Here is a 25,623-nt window from a genome sequence, read left to right as displayed (position 1 = left end):
CTAAGGTGGAGACTAGATTTAGGTTTCACCTGTGCTAAGGGGCCCAACTCTGTGCATGCTCAGTTTGGGGTCTTCCCATAGACGTCCAAAGTCTACCCAAATTCTTTCCAAGCTCCTCTATAGGGGCCTTTGCAGGAATTGGAAGGAACAATCCCCCCTGTCCCTAAGCTAAACTCACATTTCTCCACTGAAGGAGTGTGGACCAAATCTTTGAGGGTACATCTCTGACTGCTCCCTGCCATCAAAAGGAACACAATGTGGCAGGGCATGATCCAGGCACTGGTGATCCAGGGGTTGGCACACTTGACATGATATGCCATTTAACTAAATATTCAAAAATTTAGTATCTAATTTGTGTTTCGTTAGTATCTAATTTGTGTTTCGTAAGCCAGAATTTGTATATTTACAGTATTGTTAGTAGCCTTCATGTCTGCCTGCTAATCCATTTTATTTATTAAGAAATTATAGTTTTGTTCCATTTTGTTAATTTCCTTAAAATTTATTTTAATTGGAAACTCTTATAGATAGCATAACAATTCATAATTCAGTTAGATCAAGCATAATTTTACAATTGCTACCACCATGAGTTTAAAAATATTTTCTTCTTGATCTCTTTGATATCAACTCCCCTTTATCCCCTCCCTCGTTCCCTCCCCCCCAGGAACCCTTAGTATTATATATATATATATATATATATATATATATATATACACAATTTTTTTGCTGTTATTGTTGTTTGTTTCGTTTTGGGGGTTGTTTTTGTGCCATATATTATATCATCCAATGTTTCCATTCACCTGCAATTCTGTTACTTGTGGGGTTATACAGTCATCATTGCTCTCAGTTACCCCTTCCCCTTCCTCCCCATTTTCCTGTACCCCCAGGGAATCAGTACTCCGGTTCCTGTTTCTGAACGGTTATCTCTCTTGGCTTTCATGCATCAAGAAATCTTAATTTTACAAATGAACATATGCAGGTTTAACAAGATTAATGAGGTAAAAAAAGACCCTTATAGTAAGGGAAAGAAATATTAAAGAATTAAAGGATAGTTATGTGTTTCATTAGTGCAGTTCTCAACCTGTGAGTCGTGGTTGTTTGGGGGTCGAACGACTCTTTCACAGGGGTTGCCTGATTCCTAACAGTAACAAAATTACAGTTATGAAGTAGCAGCAAAAGTAATTTTATAGAACAACAGAAAAGTGGGTGAAGAGAGACATCGGACAGTGTAAGACATGACAAAATAATAATAGTTTATGAATTATCAAGGGCTCATGAGGGTGGCTAGGTGGGGAGGGAGGGGAAAAATGAGCTGATACCAAGGGCTCAAGTAGAAAGCAAATGTTTTGAGAATGATGATGGCAACAAATGTACAAATGTGCTTGACACAATGGATGTATGTATGGCTTGTGATAGGAGTTGGACGAGCCCCCAATAAAATGATTTTCTAAAAAAAGAATTTATGATTGGGGGGTCACCACAACATGAGGAGAACTGTATTAAAGGGTCACGATATTAGGAAGGTTGAGAACCACTGCATTAGTGCTAGACTGCTCCTTAGCTTTATCGTCCCTTCTGGGAGTCCCTTCTGTGAGAGACTGTACAATCACCTGACAGGTGGGTTGTGGGTCTTCACTATGTCCGTGTTCCCTCTCCCCACTTGATTGCTTGTTTTTGAACTTCTCATACTTATCCCTGTTGGCACCTCATGGTCACACAGGATGGTGTGCTTCTTCCATGTGGGTTTTTTTGCTTCCCTGCTAGATGGCTGCTTGTTTAACTTCAAGCCTTTAAGGCTCCAGACACTGTATCTATTAATAGCTGGGCACCATCAGTTTTCTTTACCACATTTGCTAATGTACCCATTTTGCCCTCATCGATCATGTTGGGAAGGTAGGTGAGCATCATATTTAATTAGGTATCTTAGTTTATACTTGGTTCGGCTTATATTTGAGTATATGTGGTATATTTCATTAGTTTCCACATTTTTTAAGAAGATCATACAGTATCACATTATTAGAACAAACTGTTCTTTTACTGAGGTAAGATTTAAGTAGAAGCCCAAAGGCCATCTGCTTCCTTGTTGTATTTATATATATATATATATATACACATACTGTAGACAAATAAACCTATCTCTATATTTGCATATATACAGCTCTGTATACCTATATATAATTTTTACTTTTTTCCCCCTCTTTCCTCCTGCCCCCCACTATCATGTTTATCCATTGTTCACCTCTCAGGAATTCCTTTCAGATACATGTCAATTGATCAAACACTACCAGGAACACTACAGCCTCCTGACCGTCAGTTTTAGAATCCTTGCTTGTCCTCTGTGCCTGTCATTACTGGCTCACTGCTCACCACTCCCCGCCTCCTCTCCCTCCTTCCACTCTTCCCCTCCCTCAGAACCATTGGTCCCTTCGCTGTCTCTTTGGGACTTCACATCCTGCCTATCTTTTATACCATATACACTTGGGTGTAGGCCGACCCGCACATCAGCCAAGGCACCTAATTTTGCCATAAAAACGGAATTAAAAATGTGCTGGAAAACTCGGCTTATACACGAGTGCACACGGTAGATAGACACCAAAAGAAAATACAAATAGTTCTAAGCCTGACTGGTATCCTGACCCAGAGTAGATGGGTATTTCTCTGTGGTGGGCAGGACCTGCTTTAATCCACCTGTCTAGTTCCCTCTTTCACCTTTCCACATCCTGGGACCCGCTTACCTAACAGCACTTACACCTTTTTGTGCCTCCGCCTTTGTGACCAAGGGACACACCTCCTACAAGTCCCCATTGTTCTTCCTGCAGTCAGGTGTGGTCCCTGACAAATACCACCCAGCCAGTTCCAATTAGGTGCCAAGCGCTGCCATTTTGTTAGCTTCTTAACAGGCTTCTTATTTCAGTGCAGAAAAGCTAGATTGTGAAATAACTTTAAAGATTAATTTTAATTCCCCTTAGATAATAATTAGAATTCTGAAAATCCCTTGGTGTAAATTTGTTCTTAAGAAATGTTCCTGTATTGCTATTCTTCATCAAAGTAATTTTTCTGTGTTACATTGATGTAAAGTGTGAAGGCTTTTAACTGAAATGAGTAGAAAATAAAATCATGTATTTTTATGAAAATTCTAAATAGTCCCCAGGTCCTCCTATTTACTACCTAAAAGTTGAGATTTTTTAGAATGGATTCCTATTGCTAATCACAGTACTTTTAGGGATGATGTGATGGAGTCGGGGTATCTGGGCATAATGCTACTATGGAATTTTGTTGGTTTGGGTTTGTTGGTACTGATGATGGTAAGGTTTTTGTTGTTTTCAATTGAATTAGTAATAGGCATCCATTATTTGTGGATATTGGAATGTATGCTTATCATCTTTCTATTCATGTACTGTACATACTCATGTAAAAGCCAAGTTTTTCAGCACATTTTGAATACTGTTTTTGTGGGACAATTAGATGCCTTGGCTGATATTCGGGTCTGCTTATACTCAAGTATATACTGTATATTCACATGTCTTCAAAAGGAAATCATTTTACTAAACGTACTATTCTGCAATTGCCATTTAAAACAGTCACATCATGGACAAATTTCAGTAGCACAGGGATCTATTGTGTTCGATTCAGAGCATATTTTTAAAAAATGATTTTATTGGGGGCTCATACAGTTCTTATCACAATCCATACATACATCCATTATGTCAATTACATTTGTACATTCATTGCCCTCATCATTCTCAAAACATTTGCTTTCTGCTTGAGCCCTTGGTACCACCTTCTCATTTTTCCCCTCCCCACCCTCCTCCCTCATGAACCCTTGATAATTTATTAATTATTATTATTTTTATCATAAGTGTAAGATTCAGAGCGTACTTAGCCAGTCTCACGTTGTTTGGACTTAGGTAGTAATTTTACTGTTACTAGCATGTGCTAGGCATGGTTCTGTGTATTATCTCAAGCAGTCCTCACCATCATTGTATGGTATTTTTTTACTCCCAGTTCACAGGTACAGATTTGAACCTAGAGACGATTCTAAGTAATTTTCCCAAAATTTTCAGCTAACTATAAAGATAGAGATAGAAATACCAGCATTCAGTTGTTGGTATTGGCCAGGTGCGGTGCTGTGTAATCTTTGAGGTTGTTTATTCCTGTAAAGATTTTCAGTCTCACAACTCCTGAAACTGTGGCCCTCTATCATTAACTCACCCTCATGGCTCAATTTTCTGCCAAACAACTGACAAGTCTATAAGGTGAACACTAACACCAGTGAGGTACCACACACCTTAGAACAGTCAGTCATTTGAGATCCCAAGGAAGCATTTATGCAAGGACATAGTTCAGAAGGATCAGGAAAGGAGGAGGAATGGAAACCGGAAACACAGGGAGCAAATGAGGTAAATGATGTTAAATTGAGGAAATTGCCATCAATTAAATGAAACCATGTGTTTAAATTGTTGAATACGTGCAAAACTGATGATTTGTCCTGTAACCTTTACTTCTCTCCCCTCAAAAAAAAAAAAAGAGAGAGATTTGTGAACTTGAACATCCTAAGGAGCACTTCTGCTCTGTCCCAGAGTGACAATGAGTCAGAATCCACTTGCTGGCAGTGAGTTTGTAAGGGAGGAATTGAGGCACAGTGAGATTTTTACATGTTCGTGGTCATATAGCCAACAAGTGACACCTTTTTGTGATTCTTCTTATTTTATTAAACAACAGATTGTTCTTTTCATGTTGGCCACTTCTAATTATTTCTGAAGAAATAAAATAAGTAAAATTCTAGCTCAAAAATAAACTCTGGCAAGGTATTTAATCTCCCTCAGCCTTGGCTCCTTCCTCTTGCAGAAATGCTGATCTCCTTGTAGGGCTGCTTATATTAAGGGAGATGATGTATGCGGAGCACTTAGCAATGGGAGATATATATATATATATATTCATAATAGGCGCTCAATACATTACTGCTATAAATATGTTTTGTCCTGTCTGCCCTCCTCCCAATCCTGATTATTTGGATTTTTATTCAGGCTGTACAAGAAATTATTGTGTATCCTTAAATTTGGAAAACTGTGAAGGCACTGAGAAAATAATCACCCAGTCTCCACCAACGACACCTTGGTATACTTGTTCCCAGACAACTAGAGGTTTCCTAGGACAGTGGTCTATCATTAACACATGAAATATACTGTAATTTTTGTTTACAGTAACGTTGCTTAGCAGTTCTCGAAGAGAGCCAACCAAAACCAAACGTATCACAGTGCCATTGAGTCAGTGCTCACTCATAGCAACACACTTGTGGGTTTCCTAGACAGTAACCATTCCCAGAAAGCCCCATCTTTCTCCCATGACGCAGCTAGTGGTTTCGAACTGAGGACCACAGCCCAATGCATAGCCACTACGCCACCACCAGGTTGTTAATAAGTCCTGGCATAGGGCCTGGCTTAGAGTATCAGTTCCTGGCTGCCATCAAGTCACTTTTGTCGCAGAGCAACTCCATGTGTATGAGAAAAGAATTGTGTTCTATAGGGTTTTCATTAGCTGATTTTTGGAAAGTAAATTGCCAGGCCTTTTCTCTCAGGCATACATGGGTGGACTCAATCATCTAACTTTTGACTTAGAAGATGCTAGGAGTGTTAACTGTTAATCCCACTCAGGAACTCTGACTCAGTCAGATTTTGAGCTAAGCTGATAGAATTCCAGAGAAGGCTCTTTATTTCTTCCCTTTCTGACTACTGCATGCATGTTTTTTGCATTAAAAAACAAAAGAAAAGATTCAACTGTGAAAAAGTGAAAGGAGATACTATTAATCTGGCGTCAGAAAGGCTGAGATACTCCATTATTGGGCAGAGGATTTGGAATAGCAAATAAATGTACAAAGAGCCAGGTAATTGAACCTCCAGAAGGCCTTATTTCGAAGGTAAGGGGAATCCTAGAGTCTTGAAACAGTTCTAAAAATGTAGCCAGATAAAGAAAGCTCACCAGTAATCAGCCTCTGTCCCCTAGTTGCTAGGAAAGATCCCTTCACTGTCTGTAGCAAAAAGTGGGAGGCAAAAGCTGTTTATAGAGGCATAGGATAGGCATGTATATATGTAAATACATTAATTTATAATGATAGAGGGATATAGGTCAAGGTGCAAATATTTATATGTTAGATAGCAGATGGACTTTGGGCCTCTACTTAAAACCTCCCTAAACACAAGAACATATTGTTCTAATTACCTGGCAGTCTTTGATACTCACCTTCCCAACACGATCGCTGAAGACAAAATGTGTGCATAAGCAAATGTGAAGAAAGCAGATGGTGCCCAGCTATCAAAAGGTATAGTGTCTGGGATCTTAAAGGCTTGAAATTAAACAAGCGGCCAACTAGCAGGGAAGCAACAAAGTCCACATGGAAGAAGCACACTAGCCTGTGTGATCATGAGGTGTCAACTGGATCAAGTATCAGGTATCAAAAAATACAAAACAATAATATTGATGCAAACGAGGGGGGTTGGAGTGGAGACCCAAAGTCCATCTGTAGACACTTGGACATCCCCTCACAGAAGGGTCACAAGGAAGGGGTGATTCATCTGGGGTGCAGTGTAATATTAACAAAACACATTCGTTCTTTAATGCTTCCATCACCAGCCCACTATCAAGACCCCAGTTCTACCTTACACATCTGGATAAACTGATGTATGTACATTGGTACAGCTAGGAGCTCTTGACACAGGAAACCCAGGACAGATAAGCCCCTCAGAAACAGCAGTAGGAGCAGTGATACCATGAGGGTAGGGGAAGGGCGGGGGTGAGGGAAAACTGATCACAAGATTGGATATATACCTCCCCCCGCCCCCCAACGCCAGGCGGATGAATAATAGATATGTGGGTAAAGGGAGCCACATTTGTAAGATAGAACTGGGGTCATGATGTGGGGCGCAGGGCATTAGAAAACTAGAGGAATGTAGTTTCGTAAGTGCTGTACTGCAGCATGGTTGGCTCGTGTCTTCCTTGTGACCCTTCTGGGAGGGTATGTCTTAATTGTCTACAGATGGACGTTGGGTTTCCACTCTGACCCCCTTGTTCTCAACGAAATGGTTGTTTGTTTTGGGTCTTCTGATGCCTGATACCTGATCCTATGGATACCTTGTGATCACATGGGTTAGTGTGCTTCTTCCATGTGGGCTTTGTTGCTTTCCTGCCCAATGGCCACTTGTTTATCTTAAAGCCTTTAAGAACCCAGACACTATATTGTGTAATAGCCATGCGCCATCAGCTTTCTTTCTTTTCTTTTTTTTAAGCACACCGGGGTGCTTTATTGAGCTTGCTGAGAGATGGAGATACATGCGCAAACAGCTGTGGACAGGAGCGGCGGCAGGCAGGCCAGGGTCTTCCAGTAGACAGGTCTTCCAGCAGGGCAGGGCCGGGGGGCCCAGGACACAGTGTAGTGCAGTGACTAGTGGCCTTGCTGGCCCATCATCTGTGACAGGGCTTGGAAGCTCATCGCTGTGCCTGGGGTGACAAGAATGACAAAGATGAGGATTCCCAGGAGTCTGAGGACCATAGAGAAGATGTTCAGGTACTTGGCAGTGGACGCATGGCTCTGGGCCCCAACCATGAGGCCCACCATCTAGACTTCACAGAGTGGTGTAGGCCACGAAGCCTAGGCAGCAGCAGTTGAGGAAGAGCGCATTGAAGACGGACCGGACGATGTTGGCGGGCATGTGGGGTTCACTCTGGCTGTTGATCATGGTGGACTGTTTGGGGGCGGTGTGATAGGGGCCCACAGCCCGCCCATCTGAGCTCCTTGAGCCATCTCCTGGTGTGAGGACACAGAGACTTGGGGAATGGGAGAGGCCGCGCCATCAGCTTTCTTAGCTCATGCACCCTTTTTGTCTTCAGAGAGCGTGTTGGAAAGGTGAGCGTCACAGAATGCAGGTTATTAGAACTTGAGGGAGAACTTAAGTTGAGGGAGAACTTAAGTAGAGACCCCATCTTAAAGCAAGGACTTAAAATTTTTTTTTTTCACTTTTCAAGTAGCCTAATTTATATCAAAGTTTCTCAGAGTAGTTACCTAAAGCTCATATTCCAGAAACCATTTTTCTTTCTCTCTCTTTTTTTTCATTTGGTCAATTTTTTACAAAATTAAATACTTTTATTGGGGGCTCTTAGATCTCTTACCATAATCCATACATTCATGCATTGCATTAAGCACATTTGCACATATGCTGCCATCATCATTTTCAAAGCATTTTCTTTCTACTTGAACCCTTGATATCAGCTCCTCATTTCCCCCCCCACCTTCCCCTGCCTGCCTACCCTCATCAACTCTTGATGAGTATATTATTTTTTTCATATCTTATATCGTCCTCTGTCACCTTTCATCCGCTTTTTCATTGTTCATCCCTCTGGGAGGGGCTTATATGTTGATCCTTGTGATTACCCCCTTTATTTCCCCACCTTCCCCTAATCTTCCTGGTATTTCTGTTCTTGTCCTGAGGGGTTTATCTATCCTGGATTGCCTGTGTTGCGGGCTCTTATCCATAGCAGTGTGCATGCTCTGGTCTAATCCGATTTGTAAGGTAGAATTGAGGTCGTTATAGTTGTGGGAGGAAGCATGAAAAAACTAGAGGAAAGTTGGGTGTTTCACGGGTGACCCTTCTGTGAGTGGATGTCCAATTGTCTATAGATGGGCTTTGCGTCTCCACTCCGTGCCCCGCCCCCTGCCTCCCGCGTCCCCCAACATACACGTTGGGTATGATTTTGTTTTGGGTCTTAGATGCCTGATACTTGATCCCATTGACACCTCATGATCACTCAGGCTGGTGTGCTTCTTCCATGTGGGCTTGTTGCTTCTCAGCTAGATGGCCGCTTGTTTTTCTTCGAGCTTTTAAAACTCCAGACACTATCTTTTGATAGCCGGTCACCATCATCTTTCTTCACATTTGCTTATGCACCCATTTTGTCCTCAGCGATCATGTCAGGAAGGTGAGCATCGCAGAATACGGATTATTAGAACAAAGTGTTCTTGTGTTGAGGGAGTACCTTAGTCGAGGACCAATGCCCATCTGCAACCTTAATTCATAACATATAGATAGAAGTACATGGACCTATTCCCCTCTTGTTTGATAGATATATATTTACATATGTGCATGCCTGTATTTAGACATTTATAAATGTCCTTTGCCTCCTGGTTCTTCTATTTCCGTTTACTTTCCCCTTGTCCCACCATCATGTTCGGCCTTCATTCGGGTTTAGTAATTCCTTGCTGCTGCATTGCCTTTGATTAAGCCCCGCTAGGTATCCTACACCCTTCTTTCCATTGATTTTAGTTCACTTGTTCTCTTGTCCCTGGTTGGATCACCCCTCGCCCCCTTCCTTTCTCCCAGCTCTCCTTCTCCCATATCCCCTCCGGAACCAGTGGTTCCATTCTTTTCATCTCCGAATTGTTTATCCCGCCTATCTTATCTAGATAGACATGCAGAAACATTAATAAAGTGCAAAATCCAGGCAAAGCCAAATAAAACAAAAAGGAAGTCAAAACCAACAAAACAATAACAACAAACCAAAACTAACTAAAAGAAAGCCACTGACAAGAATGAAAAAGCCTACAAATAGTTCAAGGTCTATTTGTTGGCCATTACGAGTGTTTTGCTGTCGCATCTGATGGGGTGCGACACTCTATCGCCTATTTTTGGTATTCCCAGGGGATTTCATCACTTTACTCCCCTTGCTGCTCTGTTGCATGCCCTTAGTGTTTTGTCCCAGTGTGATGAGGTCAGATTGGGCACAATTTCCACGCTGTCTCTCCAGTGTTGTCCCCCATCGCGCTATGGCTCAGTGAGGGGCGTTGTGTCTCATGGTGGGGCTGGCCCTATGGTCCTCTCTGTGCAGAAATACCATCCTGTGGCTTGGTGGCCCAGGATGTGTTTCCCTCCTTCTCATTCCTCTTCATTTCTCCTGTGTGTTCCAATGAGACGTGACCCTTTCCCCAAACTGTACCTTCAGTGCTGTTCTCTGTGGTGCATTCTTCTGGGCGTGGGGAAGGGGGGCTATCCACATGGTGGGGATTGGGGCTGGGCCCGCAGACTTCTCTGCTAGTTCCCTGGTATTTGCTGATATGCTGTATTCATGTCTTGGTGCATTGGATTGAAGCCTGGTCTCTCTCTCTCTCCCTCTCCTGTGGAGATATAAGCAATACCCTCCCCTTTGGTGGTGTAGTGCCTTGCTCTCCACCTATCCAAGGTCTTTGTCAGATGTGTCATTGCTAAAGATGTTTGCCCAGTCTGCGGGCTCTCTTATTACTCTCGGTGGATTCGTTCGATGTACCCGGGTGACTTATCTTCAGTATATCCCACCTGTCAATTTGTGAATCCTCTGTATTTGTATGCTTTCCTATTTCCGATAGCCTATGTATTCCCTGTGCTAAGGTTCTCAGGTTTGTCCCAATTCCCTCATTAATGACCCTAATAGTTTGGGGTTTTACCTCTAGGTCTGTGATCCACCTTGAGTTTATTCTTGTACATGGAGTAAGATAAGGGTCTTGCTTCATTTTTCTGCAGGTAGATATCCATATTTTTCCAGCACCACTTGTTGAAGTGCTTCCCATTTGATATTTTGGGCGCTATTATAAAAAATCAGTTGTCTGTATGCTGATGTTTTTATATCTGGGTTTTCAGCTCTTTTCCATTGGTCTAAATATCTCGTTATACCAGTACCACACTGTTTTGACCACTGTGGCCATAAAATATGTGCTACAGTGAGGTAGAGCCAGCCTTCCCACTGTGTCCTTCTTCTTGAGGAGTTCTCTGTTAATTCTGAGCTTCTTTCCTCTCCATATGAAGTTGGCAATCAGTTTTTCCAATTCTTTGAAGAAGGATGATGGTATTCTTGTATCGGGATTGCATTAAACTTATTTAGTGCCTTGGGCAGAACTGACATTTTTACTACATTGAGTCTTCCAGTTCACGAGCATGGGATAGTCTTCCATGTGTTGAGGTCACTGTTGCTTTCTTATAATAGTGTTGTGTAGTTTTCCTCGTACAAATCTTTAGTCAGGTATATCCCTAGATTTTTCACTTTGTGCTTAATCACCTCTGTGATCTTGTCTGACGTGTACAGCAGTCTGATGGACTTCTGTTTGTTGATCTTGTATCCTGCCACTCTGCCATATTCCTTGATCGTTTCCAATACTCCACTTGTGGAGTTTAGGGGATTTTTCAATATACAATATCATACCGTCTGAAAATAATGATAGTTTCGTCTCTTCCTTCCCCGGACGGATACCTTTGACATCTTTTCTTTGTCTTATGTTGTTTGGTAGGACCTCCAGTACAATGTTAAATAGGAGTGGAGACAAAGGGCATCCTTGTATGGTCCCTTTTTCAGTGGAATAATTGTTTTAATCTTTTCTCCATTGGTTACTACGTTGGCTGTTGGTTTGTCATATGTAGCTTGTATAATATTTGGATTTTTCCTTCCATTCCTCTCCTCTTGAGAAATAAACTTTATATGCTGTATGTAAGGTCCTGAGGTCAAGCTTCGGAGGAGAGTGAGGATTTGCACACTGTTGTCTAGGCCTTCATTTCCAGTTGAATTGAAAAGTCAGGGAGCAAACACACTTTGAGATTTTAGGAGGTTGACAGTAGACTCTTTGCTGACTGTAGTTCTGTCAGTGCCACATATTAAATTTGCTTCTTCATTTGATGAATAGAGGAGCCTTGATGGTGTCATGGTTGCATGTTGAGCGGCGAGCCACATGGTCGGCAGTTTGAAACCAACAGCAGCTGTGCCAGACAGAGACTGAGCTTTGTACTCCCATAAACAGTTACAGTCTCAGAGACCCGCAGGGGGTCTGTCTGTAAGTCACTACTGACTGGATGGCAGCGAGTTTGGTTTTGGTTTTGATAAATATCCCAGCATTTGACAGCATACAATAATTAGAATAAAACCAAAGCCAAATGCACTTCCATAGGGTCAGTTCCAACTCATAGTGACTCTGTTGGACAGTAAAGCTACTCCTATGGGTTTGTGAGACTGCATCTCTATTTTATGGGGGTAGGAAGCCTCGTCTTTCTCCCACAGAACTGCTGGTGGTTTCAAACTGTTGAGCTTGTGATTAACAATACAACACATAATTGCTACACCACCAGCACTCCTTAATAATCAGAATACCATCACTTAATATTGCTCATGGAAAACTATTGAAAGTTTACTTTATAAAAGTAATTGTAGATCACTTCCAAATCATTCTGGAGCTAAAAGTATGCATTTATGTATGTAGAGCTTAAATAAACAGATTGTCTCAGACACACTATGCTTTTTGCCTGCCCCAGTGACTTTGGTTCATGTACCTCCCAAACCCCCTTACTATGAAAACAATTATTTGTTACTTCGCTGTGCTCTTAAGATCTCCATCCTCCCCTTACCATCACTTTATTATAGCTGATTAAAACTATTAGTGAGACTTTTTTTTCTGTCCAAATATGTGCTTCCTTAAATTTTTTAAGTGCAAATTTTAAGTATTTTCTCACTAATGTAGGTGGTAGATGACCTGAGATTTTTAATTTAAATGAATCGCCTGATATAAAGTAATAATATCAAGTAATGAATAGACCTCTTTTTTTGTAAATCTCTTTTGATTTTCTTATTTACAAAAGCAATGATTCTTTTTATAGAAAAAACCCAAATATAAAATTAAACATTTATTCTCAAACTGCATAGTGGTGTTTGTTACTATATTTACCTTAATATTGTCACCAAAAAATGCTGGGTTTTGCCTGACTAGCCCTGAGGATGAAAGCATTATTTGAGCAAAGAAATGAGAGGCCTATCTGAGAACTACTTGAGTCTGAGCAGAAGGTCAGGGGGCCTCCAGAGGACTGGCCTGGAGTAGAGGCTCACACTTGGGATTCCAGTGAAGCAGACCAGCTGCCGGTGGTGAGCTGCTTCCGGTCAGGGCCTGCAGAGCAGAAGGGACCTTTCCTCCGAGTGGTCCCTGGGTGGATACAAACTACCAACCTTTCAGTTAGCAGTAAACAGTGTTTAACCGGTTGTACCACCCAGAAACCCCAAATATGCTCTCTTCATTTTAATATGTGCACTCTTAATAATCTAGCATACAGAATTCTTCATAGTCTGTGTTCTGTATTTCCATCTGTAGTTTTCACTGTTCCAACAACAATGCTGGGCTTGAGGCACACAAATCTCCTCTTCTTGCCTGATGCACTATGCCTTTTACCCTTGGAAACCCACTCCTCCCACTCTTGCAAATGTTTCTGCCTCTCAGAGCTCTTCAAGGTGTTTGAGATGTTACTGTGCGCGGCCAGACATGATGTTTCCTACAGTCTTAGAAAATATATTTGTCTTAATTTTCAAGAATCTCACATAGTTCCAAGTGACCAGGTCTTTAATATTTTAAAAATCTTCCACAGCCCTGAAGGTAATACCTAGTTAGTTCATAGTAGGTGCTCTGTAATTCTTTGTTGAATGAATGCTTGTGAAAATTAGCATTAGTTGTATTTTTATACAATTGAAACTGTCCAGCTTAAAAGCAATGAGTGCATGTGTAAATTCAGTAGTTGTGTGGGACAGGGATTCTCAGTGGTGGGACTGTTGACGTTTCAGGTTTGATAAGCCTTTGTTGTGAAGGATGACCCTTTGTCGGACGCTCACTTGTACAACCATTAACGTCCCCAGATTGAGCGAGGTGCCCCTAAAAGACAAAATCTGCCTTATTGGTTGGAGAGTCATTGCCTCAGAAGAAAACGTGAATTTCAGTACTCTTGTTACTTGCCATTTACAGCCTGTGCATTGAGTTTGAAGGATGAATTTTAAGTGTTAGAAACCAAGATAAATGCTTCATACTTGCTCACATCTAATTGTATCTCATTTTAAGAAACAATGTGAAGGATGCCATTAATTCTTATAAAAGTTTAGTGATTTAGAAAATTACGTTTTTAAACTCCTTTGTGTATTTTACATCAATTAATGGATTTGATTTGATGTTCTCTGCAGATTGAAATTAAAATGAAAAAGCCAGAGGCTCTGAGATGGGAGAAGCTGGAGGGGCAAGAAGATGTGCCCAAGCCTACACAGTTAGCAGGTTTGTTTTTTGGCCCTGATGAGCTTTAAGTTCATATTATGTTGAAATTAAATAGTAATGATCATTTCCTCTACTTTCATTATTTATGTTTCCCAGATATGATACACTGAAGATAATAAGGTTGCCCTGTAATGAATACTAAGTAGCCTTTTAAAAAAATTTAAATGAAGGTTCTAACTTCTTAAAACTCTTAGGAATAGGAACTGAATGGTAACAAAACCCTTGAGGGGATTGGGAATCATGCAGTCTATTTATGGTATCATTCATGGTCTTGATTGGAGGTTGTTTGTTTTCGTTTGTTGGCCTTTCTTAGTTGCTTCCCTTTAGTTACTCATTTCTCTTCTTTCTACTGCTGTGCATATTGTCAGTCCGATGCTCCTAGCTTTGTAGGTCTCCATAGCATATTCGGTCCTACTAATTTAAAGGTGGACACAAACAAGCTGTCCTCAGAGATTCCCCTATCCTGCCTACAGCCCTGGTATTGCCCTTTCAGACCTCCTTTTATTCTTTAAACCAAGGAACATTTTAGAGGTACATGATTTGAGTCCTAGGAGGAGGACAAAACCCATTTTGACATGATATAAACCAAAAGGCACAGAATTATTGTGGGGGGGGGGGATAAAAGAGATGGAAACAACATCTTCAGAAGTATTTAAACAAACATGGAGGAACAAAGCTTCCCATTTTAATATTTTGTTCACATAGATTTTGTTTAATAAAGTTTTTTGATTTTGTAGCAATACACACATACAAAGGGACTTCATAAAGCTCATGAAAAGTGGAATGACTGGGTGATAAAATTTTTCATGAACCTTTTGAAGTTCCCTTGTATTATGTGTGTATGTGTGTGTTTTTTACTCTGAAATAATTTTAGATTCACATAGAAGTTGCAAAAAAAAAAAAAAAGTTTGCCATTTTCCCCAATGATAAAACCTGTCTTCCCCCACCAGTGATAGTATCATAATTAATCATAATATAATTAGCATAACTTGGAAGTTGACACAAATATAAGGACTGAAAAATTTAAGGTTGCTATCTAAATTATTTAATTGTTGCTTCATACATTATTGGGCAATTTTTAAAAGACAGTTTAAATGTCATATCTCAACTCAACAGTAGACACCCAATATTACTATTCTTATTTTACCAGCCCAGAGATAAAGCACCTTGGTTAAGTTCACCCAGCACTGTCATTGTCTAGGACATAAACCCAGGTTCTCAGAGTGGAGGTCGGGTTGGTCTGTGAATCCCTGTGCGATCCTGCTTGTTGCTACATTTCTTAAGGCTGGAAGCAGTGCTTACTACCATGAATATTTTTGCAGTTAATTGGAGCACAGATCCATCTTTGAACAGGTTATCTGCCATGTACATGTGTTTAGATTTTTCTGAAATTTAGTATAAAGTAGATATTTTTCATTGTAATAGTTTAGAATGTTTATAAACTCCAAACCTTGGCTAGTTGTGGTGCCTTTCGTCCTGTCCTTTTATATTTTTGCAACAAATTAACATGCTTGTCAGATTCCTATGTGCTGCAAGCTGGAGACAGCAGATAAGGGCAAGGCACTTAACCTGTTGGGGCTGGTTGTCTTATCTGTAAAATGGAGATGTGAACCTCTCTTCCACCCTTTTGGAGAGGCAGTGTTTAGATTAATTAAAGTTGTGTTTCCCAGACTCTTAATTTCCCGTGACATGCATTTGTTGTTCTTGTTACCAGTAGTGAAGAGATATAGAGATAGAAGTGATTACTGGTAGACGGATAGAATTTTGAAAACAATATATTTGCTTTGGACTCTTCAAATGTAACTAGTCTGAATTAAAATATACTGTAAGTGTACAATACACATCAGATTTTGAAGACTTAGAGTGAAAAAAAGAATATAAACTATTTGAATAGTTTTATGTAGAAGTAGCATTAGTATGGATATATTAGGTTAAATAAAATATATTATTGGAACAAATTTCACTTGATATTATTAATTTGGCTACTGGAAAATCCTCAATTACGTGTGTGGCTCACCTTTTGTGGATTCCATGTATTTTCAATGGGCAGGGCTACTAGAGTTACTAGGTCAACTAGTTACTGAGTGGCTTCTTTGCCAAGATCTCAATTTTGGGGGCAGCCATGGAGGTGCCCCAAGTCCCTGGACTGCTAGCCTTTCTGGCCGTAGCAGGGAACCTGTTGACCCCAATGAGCCCCGCAAGTCCTGCAAGTATGCCTGATGGGGCATTGCATGCTGGATGATCAAGTAAGTATTGCCGTTTTCAACATTCAAGGATTTCTGATGATCTCTTTTTACTATAATCTTGTACTTTAAATGTATAGAACATGGGGAGCATGGAATTTTAACTCACTTTAAAATAGCCTGGATGTTTGTATTTTCAGTATATGTGTCGTCTGAAAGATATTTGAGTTCTGGGAAAAAAATCACATTTTAAACATTTGTTAAAATCTTATTTACAAGAGAAATTTCTAAAGGAAGACTTTTTCTTTAAAATTCTCTACTTTTTAGAATAGTTGAAACTATCTTGGCAACTTTTCTGTAAATTTTTAAATTCCCATATTTCTCATTTTCTGTACTATTCATGTGAAAAATGTCTTTAATTTTGTATAGGTTTTCACAAGTTTATCCTTTGTTGAGAATCTTTGCACCAGAGGTAGTTTCCAGATTTCACGCATGCCTATAAACATATTATTACTAATGTAAATCTAGTTATTAATATATGTCAGGAAGATACTTGTTACATACATGAAACAGAGATTATATGTTCTTTCTTGGCTCGATGAAACCATGACAGTGGTTTACTTTTGCTTTCCTTTTTCACAGATGTAAAGAACTCATACCCATCATCATCTCATTATACAAGAAATTGGGATAAATTGGTTGGTGAGATCAAAGAGGAGGAGAAGAATGAGAAGTTGGAGGGAGATGCAGCTTTAAACAAATTGTTTCAGCAGATCTATTCAGATGGTTCTGATGAAGTGAAACGGGCCATGAACAAATCATTTGTAAGAACATAATACTTTTCAAAAATTGTGATAGTACACTTCAGAAAATTTTAAAGAATGATAAATAGCATATATTCAGTAGCAGGGAGACTGTCTGAAACTGCTTATGTCTGAACATTTCCTTTTGCTTTAAGCTTACAGTCATCATTGAAGTTGGAGGGTCTTATTCCAGATCAATAGTATCAGGGAGTTAGAACTGGAAGGCCAGGAAATACCAAGGCTCCACTGGGTGGTGTGAGTTAGCCCAGTTGGATTTATCATAGTGGAGTGAACTTCTAATATTTACTTTTTAGAATTGTATATAGTTTTGATTCATGAATTCAGTTTTAGAGGAAAGCTTCCAGAATGGTGTTGGCAAGAAAAGGTGCACATTAATTATACATTGTTTTCTGAATAATTTCTCTATTGATTAAGAAGATTGAAGCTCTTTTGCAAGGACAGCAAAAATATGCCTTGAATTGGATATCAGATTCTGATATTTTAATGACACGTCATGACTGTAGACTGAGAGAGCTACTGCTTGCAGATAGAGGCATTTGACATTTACTAGTAACTCTAGGAATGATTCTGCTTTTGAATTTAAAATAGAAAGTTACTGTATAATAAATCATACAAATAAAAAACAATTAAAAATAGTAGTTAATGTAGATGAGGCTCAGATAACCCCATGTATGAAAAATGTATAATTTGTCATGATTATACTTTTCACAAATCCCTTGTGTCCTTTCCTTCTTATGGGTAATGTCTTGGAAAGCTTTAGTACGATGTCACAACTATAATACTGACATGGATAGCAGTTAAAATACGGAGCATTTCCATTACCACAAGGATTCCCCATGCTGCCACTTTATCGTCCTAGCCAGTTCCTTCCCATTCCGCTCTCCTTCGGCGCTGGCAACCACCAGTCTAGCACGTCTTTGTCAGAGATGTGGTGTGTAAGTAAGTATTTTTACACACCCAGTCTAGCTTGTCTGTTCACCCACTTAACACAAGGTCATTTATTGACCATACGTTTTAAATTTTAATAAAGTCAGTTGATTAATTTTTACTTTATGGATCATGCTTTGGGTATTAAGTCGTAAGGACTGACTAGTTTTGTCTCAAACATTTTCTTTCTAATAAAATGTAATTACTGTTACATAAGTCCATGGTGCATTTTGAGTTAATTTGCATACAGAGTATAAAACTTAGGTCAAGGATCTTTTTGAATGTGTCCAGTATACCATTTAAATTACTATGTACCTTCCAAAAGTCAGCCGAGGATATTTATTTGATCTCTCTCTCTTTTCATTTGATCCATGCCTACTTTCCTGCAGTGATACCTCCATTACTGTAGCTGTACACTGTAGTTAACTTCTGTAGACTCGATCCTCTAACTTTATTCTTTTAAAACATTATTCCAGTTTTCTTTAACTTTTAGAATAATTGTTTATAAACAAATTTTAAAAAACCCAAACGACTTCCATTGAGTCAGTTTTGATGCATGGCCAGCCTATAGGACGGAGCATAGCTGCCCCATGCGGTTTCCAAGACTGTCCATCTGCCCTGGAGTAGACAGCCTCATCTTTCCCCACGGAGCATGATGTATGGAGTTGAACTGCTGACCTTGCATTGTACAGCCCATCGACTAACCTACCATGTCACCAGGGCTTAATTTTATCTGTATTACAAAAAAATTCCATTCAGATTTTAGTCTTATGTTAAATTGTTTGATCGGTTTGGAGAGAATTGGCATTTCAGTCCATTTAAATAGATCTGGTTTTTTTCTTTATCCTTGTTACTCACTTTTCAGCAAACAAGTTCTGCACATGTGTTGCTAGATTTACGTCCGTTTTTAAGATCTTGCTGTGCAGTTTGGTTAACTTCCGTTTCCACGTGTTCACTGCCCCTTTCCCCTTCATGAGTGTTTTGTCCGATTATCACGAAGCCTGCTGTCGTGCTACAGTCACTTGTTCCAAGAGGCCTTTTGTTTGTTTTTAACTCATTTCACTTTCAAAAGATTTCTTGGGGATTCTTGGTCATCTGCAAACGGAAATAGTTTTGTTTCTTCCTTTCTGATCTGTGTTCTTACTGTGTCTTTTTGCTGTTTTGCACTAGAGTTTCAAAACTGTACATTGAGTAAGAGTGGTGACGGTGAACACCTTTGCCTTGTTCTCCTCTCCTTCAGGACTCTTGTGGCACAAAAGTTAGATCTTTGTACAAGTCTCATAAATGCACTTATGTTCCGTTTGTGTGTGTGCACTTACACCGTGTGTTGTTCAGATTTGAGTCCATTTTTCCCCAACTATGAAACGGTTTGTTTCTTTTTAAAATTCATTTCTCTGCTGAGATTTTCTCATTTTTGCCCCCGGAAGCTTTTCCTTTTTTCCAGGTACTTTAAGAAAGTTCATAATTGCATATCAAAGCATTTTAAACGTGGCTGCTTCAAATTTGTTTTCATATAGTTTTAGTATCTGCCATCTTGGTGTTGATATCTACTATATGTGTGTGTCCCTTTCTGATTCTGGGTATGATGAGTGAGTTTCAGTAGAAACTCGACATGCTTGTATTAGGTGACTCTGCATCATACGTAAGTCTTTTATAGCTGGCTTCCTCTGAAGCTGCTCCTGCGGGGAAAGGGGTGCTGCTTTCTCAAGACTGCCATGTGAGGGAGTTGTCCCCATAACCCAGTTGGCCTCCCTTGACACCTCCATTACTGATGCGGAGGGCACAGGAGCTCCAGTCGCCATCTGGTCTCCACTGACACTGCAGCGGCGACTGACTGCATCTTTGCAAGGTTGAAAGTCTAGGCTTTTTTGCTGTCAAGGCTGGAGGAGAAAACACAATTTTTCTGTGGTATGTAGCTGGAGTGTGGATGGCTGTTTTCTAAGCTTTCAATCTTCCTAAACTATCTATTTCTGGTCCTTTGGCTTGGCTTGAGAGAACAGTTGTTTTTTTTTGTTGGTGCCCCTTAGCATTTCCAGTTTTCTGGTTTCTATAGCTCTTAGTCTTGGATATACGAAACAAAAAGAAAGCCCAGGTAATTCACTACCATGGTGTGGGGTCTGAGGACCCGAAGGACTCTAGCTAGCCTCTTCCCTTTAGCTTTCAAAGCTTTCTCATTGTTGCTATCTGTTGTCCAGGCTTTTTATTAATACTTCATAGGATAAATAGGTAAAAGGTAAAGGTAAAATAGGTAATACTTCATAGGATAAAATAGGGAAGTCAGACACATTACTAATGTTTTTAAGGGTGCTGGGCAAACTACACCCTTAGGGTATTTCATAGGTAACTAAGAGAGTCTGCATCTATGTGCATATAGCTACTTTTTTGTATTAAATAAAACTTCATGAGAACTTCAAAAAGTTCATGGTAAAAATCCAGTATCTTTTCGTTCCAATTTTTCCACAAACTTTTTGAAGCTCCTTTGTATACTCATAAACCAAACCACCTTCTTAAAAACATTGGTCGAAAACTTACCACGGACTTGCACTATGCTGGTTGAAATATAAGAGAAACAACAGACTCCACCCCATGGCCGTCCAGATTAATTGGAACAAAAGACTAATGTCTATGAGATCATGTTGAATCGCAATGCCCTCCTTCAGTAGGAAAGGGAAATACTGTTGTCGTTAGTAAAGATCATTAGATTATAAGTGAAGGTCTTCTTAGGGACAGCCTGTCTTACAGATTTGTCACATTGAAATGATTGGGAATGGAGCAAAACCTCCTGTTCAGAAGAACCCATGTGCAAGGAGTTAGGTTCTGGCATTCCATCAGGCTCCAGTGTAATTGGGGATGTAACTTTCTTTTGATTGCCAGTAACACAACTGAGTCTTTAAAAATGTTTATATTTGAATAATTCACTCTCTTCTTTGCTGTGATCCAAGTCAGTGAATTTTTTGCATTAACATAAATCAGTTTCATTTTTCAATGTATCTGTGAATATGCCAAGCTTGTAGGTAGGTGGTATATTCAGTAAATGGTAAATAGATAATCAGTTCATCACTGTGACTTTGTGTATGCACCTCAATTTGAAATTTTAGTTACACAGTCAACACGTAGAGGGTGTATTAACAAAAGGCCTTTATGTTCTATCCAGTTGGTAATAGAACGTTTGCTTTTGCCGTCAGTAAAGGAGATTACGTTGTCTCCGGGAGCCCATTTCATTTTCCTTTGAAGGTGGCTTCTGCCCATAAACTTTGTACTTTTTGGCAGAGAAGTCTGGTTATTTATATGGCAGTGCATGTGAAGATGAAAGGAGACCTGTGGCACCATGAGGTCACCATTGGACTGCTAGCCACAAAGTTGTCAGTTCAATCCCACCAGCCACTTTGTGGGAGGAGTCGCAGAGAGAGGACAGCCTCAGAAACCCTGAGGAGTGGCTCGTTTCTATGCTGTAGGGTTATTACGGGTCAGAGTTGACTTGATTGCAGTAGACATTTTTAGTTCGGTGAATGTGGTACTCCTTCCACATTTCTCGTAAGTGTTCTTTTCAGATTTTTCAGAACGTGTTAACCTCTTTGACAAGCCTAAGAATAAAAAAAATATATTAAGTTTACATTGAAAAATATAGCGTGTGTTTGGGGATCTCTGCTTGGAAGAATTTTTGAAAAATACTCTAATTTGATTATATGGTCTAAGAATTAACCCATTCTTATTCTTTATTGCAGATGGAGTCTGGTGGCACAGTTTTGAGTACCAACTGGTCGGATGTAGGTAAAAGGAAAGTTGAAATCAATCCTCCTGATGATATGGAGTGGAAAAAATATTAAATAAATTAATTTGCTATCACTGCTTGTGTATATTCACCTAGTATCCATTATACATCGATAATGCATTCTTGAATTTTGAACACTGAATAATATCTTTTTGAACGATTATACCTCTTTGTGCTTTAGAAATTACTTTCCTTCAAGTATTCTAAGTGTCTAATGAAGATCACATTTTATCACTTATGTTTTTAAGAGTTTTCAGATATGCAGAATTTGAGTGGTCCTGTTTGCTGCTAGATTATTTCTATCTAGTGGGAGTGGAAAAATTGTAATGGGATATCTCAAGTTACTGCCTTATATTTGATGTAGTACTCCCCTAATAATTTATTAGACATGGCAACTCTGGGTGAACATAGCTTTTTTAATCTCAGTGTCGCATTGTGTTACCTTTTAAAGTCTGCTTTTGAATGGAGTTGTAAATATAATTTTCCTATGAAGAAGGTTGGTTTATTTACTTTTTCTTAAGTTTTTAATGAGAACTTGGAGAAATCATAACAGTTCTTATGGGAAATATTTGTAATTTCACTGAGATTTTTGGCCTTCTAAATTCCTATGTGAAACACTGACACTGGAGTTTTACACACTGCAAGTGCAGTTACACTGAGGGATGATGTGTGAAGCCGGGGCCAGATGGGATCTCGGAGGAGCTCAGCTCTGCTTCTAGCTACCTTTGCCACACTGCAGCACTGGGGCTCTGTCTTTGCTCTCCCTTTGCTCCTCTCACTCATTCAGCCATTCACTCACAATCTCTGCTCTCCTACCCTAGCAGCTGACTTGAGGTAGCTGCCGTGATTGGGAATTAATATGCATGTACTTACTACGTACTTAGATATCATGGAACCACATAGCCTAAAAGACATTGTCATTAACATCACAGAGTTTATAATGTAGCAGAGAGGAAATTAACATTCATGAATTAGAGAGTTGAATGCTGAACTCTTAATTATAAATACAGTTTTGAAAGAGGAAGAAAATGTTCTATGATTAAAATTTGTTACATTTTGGGCACTTAAAAGACACAGGCCAGATGACCTACCCTCCTGACTGTTTTCCCGACCGTGAGCGTGCTTGTTCAACGATACTGACCTCAGAGGTCTTGTCAGGTGTCACTCATATTCTGTGGTGAGTAAGACTCTCTGTTACTCAGAGCTGAGGTCGAGTGATTGGGGGGCAAATTGGCCTTGATGCAGCCAGCCTGTGGAGGGTGGGATCAGGCACTTTCCTTCTTTTCCTCTGATGTGAAATGTGGGGGTTCAGAGGAGTAGAGGTGGGTGATGCTAGGTGATGCCAAACCTGCGGCCACAGCTGGTTTCAGCACAAAGGGGTTTTCACTTGCCTTTCTGCCCTTTACAGCTGCATACCACTTGACCCATGAGCACTACGGGAGGGGCACAGACACACTTTCGCTTGAAGAATGTCAAAAGGGTTCTCCTTAAGGTCACAAGATATGATTTTGTCTTCTGTATGTTACATTTTGTCAGTACCATTAGTTCTGATGAGGAAGGCTACTACTGACAGTTCAATAAACTTGGTATAATTTAACTGCCTTCTGCTTCTTCACACACTGTACTTTCTGCCTTCAGCCCTTGGATGTGTGTTTGAGATACAGCCCATTTCAGCTCATGGTGTTGGTTCCACATCACATCCCTCTGGTAGTGCCTTTGGAGTATGTTGTGCACCTGAAGCTGCAGAGCTCAATGTCCCAGTACTAAATGGCACATGGCCTTGTTCCCCAGGGGCTAGATAGAAACTTGGGCCAATGTGCCCTAGTAGGATATGGTGCTCAGCACATTCGCCCATTGGGGTCTGCAACACTGTTGTTAGTCATTTATTCCCCGCTAGCAGGTTGGTTCTTACCCTTTTTCTCCCAGGGTGGGTGTACTTCCCTTCCCACCTCCCTTGATTTGACTTTTCCATCAGTGTCACTTATCACTCTAGAAGGAATGTCTTCTAGTTTCAGGGGCCTCAACACAGTTTTTGCATAGCAGTCACTAAACAAACGATCATCTTCCTTTCTCCAACCCTTGAAAATCTGATCCCACTACAGCGAGGATTCCTGTCAAAGTGGTTTTCAAGATGCACATAGAGAGGACAGTACAGGCCTCCCAGTGCATTGTTGGAGTCGGCCTTCGTCTTGCTGGTTGTCCGTACTGCAGTGGGCTCCTACAGTATTTCCCTTGTGTAATTGGTTAAGTTCACTGAGCATAATGATTTCCGGATTCCTCTGTCATGAGGTGCTTCATGGTTCCATCACTTTCACAGATGCATAATATTCCATTGTGTGTGTGTACCAACTTTTTAAAACCATTCTTCTGTGAATTTGGGCTGTTTCCAATTTCTTGATATTTGTATTAGGCCGGGTTGACTAGAGAAACAATTCCAGAGACACTCACATACATGTAAGAAAGAGCTTTATATCAAGAAGTAATTGTGCATCAGTAAAACTGTCCAGCCTAGTCCAACTCAAGTCTGCAAGCCCTGTACTAGTCTATAACTCCTTCTGTAGACCCATGCAGTCACAATCAATGATGCTGAATCCAGGAATCTCATAGGTTGATGGGTACAGAGTTGTGTGGATCCAGTGGTGGTGAACGCATGCCAGGGTCAGCCAGCATGAAGGTGATGGCAGAAGGAGAGGGAAGTCAGCCAGTAGAAAGGTGAAGGCAGAGTGAGAAGGAGGACCCTTCCTTATGAGAAGGTCACACCCATAAGAAGGTACCATCAGGCTGACCTGATGGACAGGCTAAACTCCCTACACTTAAAGTTGACATGAAAATGTTATTACTAGAGACCACCCCTCATCAACTTGAGATGTTAAAAAATTATTTTATTGGGGCCTCTTACATATATTGTACTGGTCTGTACATCCATTATATTAAGCGGATATGTACAAATATTGCCATCAACAATTTCAAAACATTATCTTTCTTCTTGAGCCACTTCACATCTGTTCCTTTTTTCACCTCTCCCATCCTGCCACCCTTTTATATATTATGTATTGTTATTTATACATTTTCTTACATTGCCCCTTCTGTCTCGTCATTACAATCCTGGTATTTGTACCCCTTGAAGGGGGTTATTTCACTATCATTGCTATCAGTTCCCACTTCCTCCCCTTCCTTTCCTCTAACCTCCTGAAGTCATTACTCCTGTTACTGTTTGTAAAGGGTTTGTATATCCCGAATTCAGTAAATTGAAAGTTCTTGTCTGTACCGATGTATGTGCATCAGTCTAGCAGGATTTTCGAGGTAGGACTGAGATCATAATGGTGGGGGGAGGAAGGATTAAGAACCTAGATTAGTGTTGTGTGTTTAATCCGTGCAATACTGCTCCCTGGATGTATCTTCTGTGTGGTCCCTCTGTGCTGGAATGTCCAGTTATTTCTGGATGGACTCTGGGTCTCTATCTCGACCCATCTCTTTCACCTTGATTAGCTTGTTTATTTTTGAACTTCTGATGCCTGTTCCCATCTACACCTCATGATCATACAGGCTGGTGGGCTTTTTGATTCCCTGCTAGATGGCCACTTGTTTGGCTGAAAACTTTTAAGACTCAGACACTATACCTTTTAATAGCCGGGCCCCATCTGCTTTCTTCACCACATTTGCTTATACATCCAGTTTTACTTCAGTGATTATGTTGGGAAGGTGGGCATTGCCCATTACCAGATTGTTAGAAACAAGTGTTCTTGTGTTGAGGAAAACTTGAGTAGATGCCCAAAGTCTATCCACGATCTCAATGTATTACCTTATAAACTATGTATACATAAGCCAGTACTA

General features: G+C 40.2%; 1 protein-coding gene across 1 annotated transcript in view; it reads left to right on the top strand.

The window, feature by feature from the left end:
* The window catches only part of SUGT1 (SGT1 assembly cochaperone of MIS12 kinetochore complex), a 58,373-nt gene extending 36,510 nt beyond the window's left edge, over positions 1-21,863 (top strand). The window contains exons 11-13 of the mRNA XM_075563007.1: positions 13,996-14,083; positions 16,909-17,090; positions 21,743-21,863. Coding sequence (XP_075419122.1) covers positions 13,996-14,083; positions 16,909-17,090; positions 21,743-21,844 — 372 coding nt within the window. The 3' untranslated portion in view covers positions 21,845-21,863. The remainder of the gene's footprint in view (positions 1-13,995; positions 14,084-16,908; positions 17,091-21,742) is intronic.
* Positions 21,864-25,623: the final 3,760 nt, after the last annotated feature.

The sequence above is a fragment of the Tenrec ecaudatus genome, chromosome 11 (genome assembly GCF_050624435.1).
Source record: "Tenrec ecaudatus isolate mTenEca1 chromosome 11, mTenEca1.hap1, whole genome shotgun sequence".
In the NCBI taxonomy this organism is placed as follows: domain Eukaryota; kingdom Metazoa; phylum Chordata; class Mammalia; order Afrosoricida; family Tenrecidae; genus Tenrec; species Tenrec ecaudatus.
Note: the sequence above shows the minus strand (reverse complement) of the source record. Positions and strands in the feature narration are given on the sequence as shown.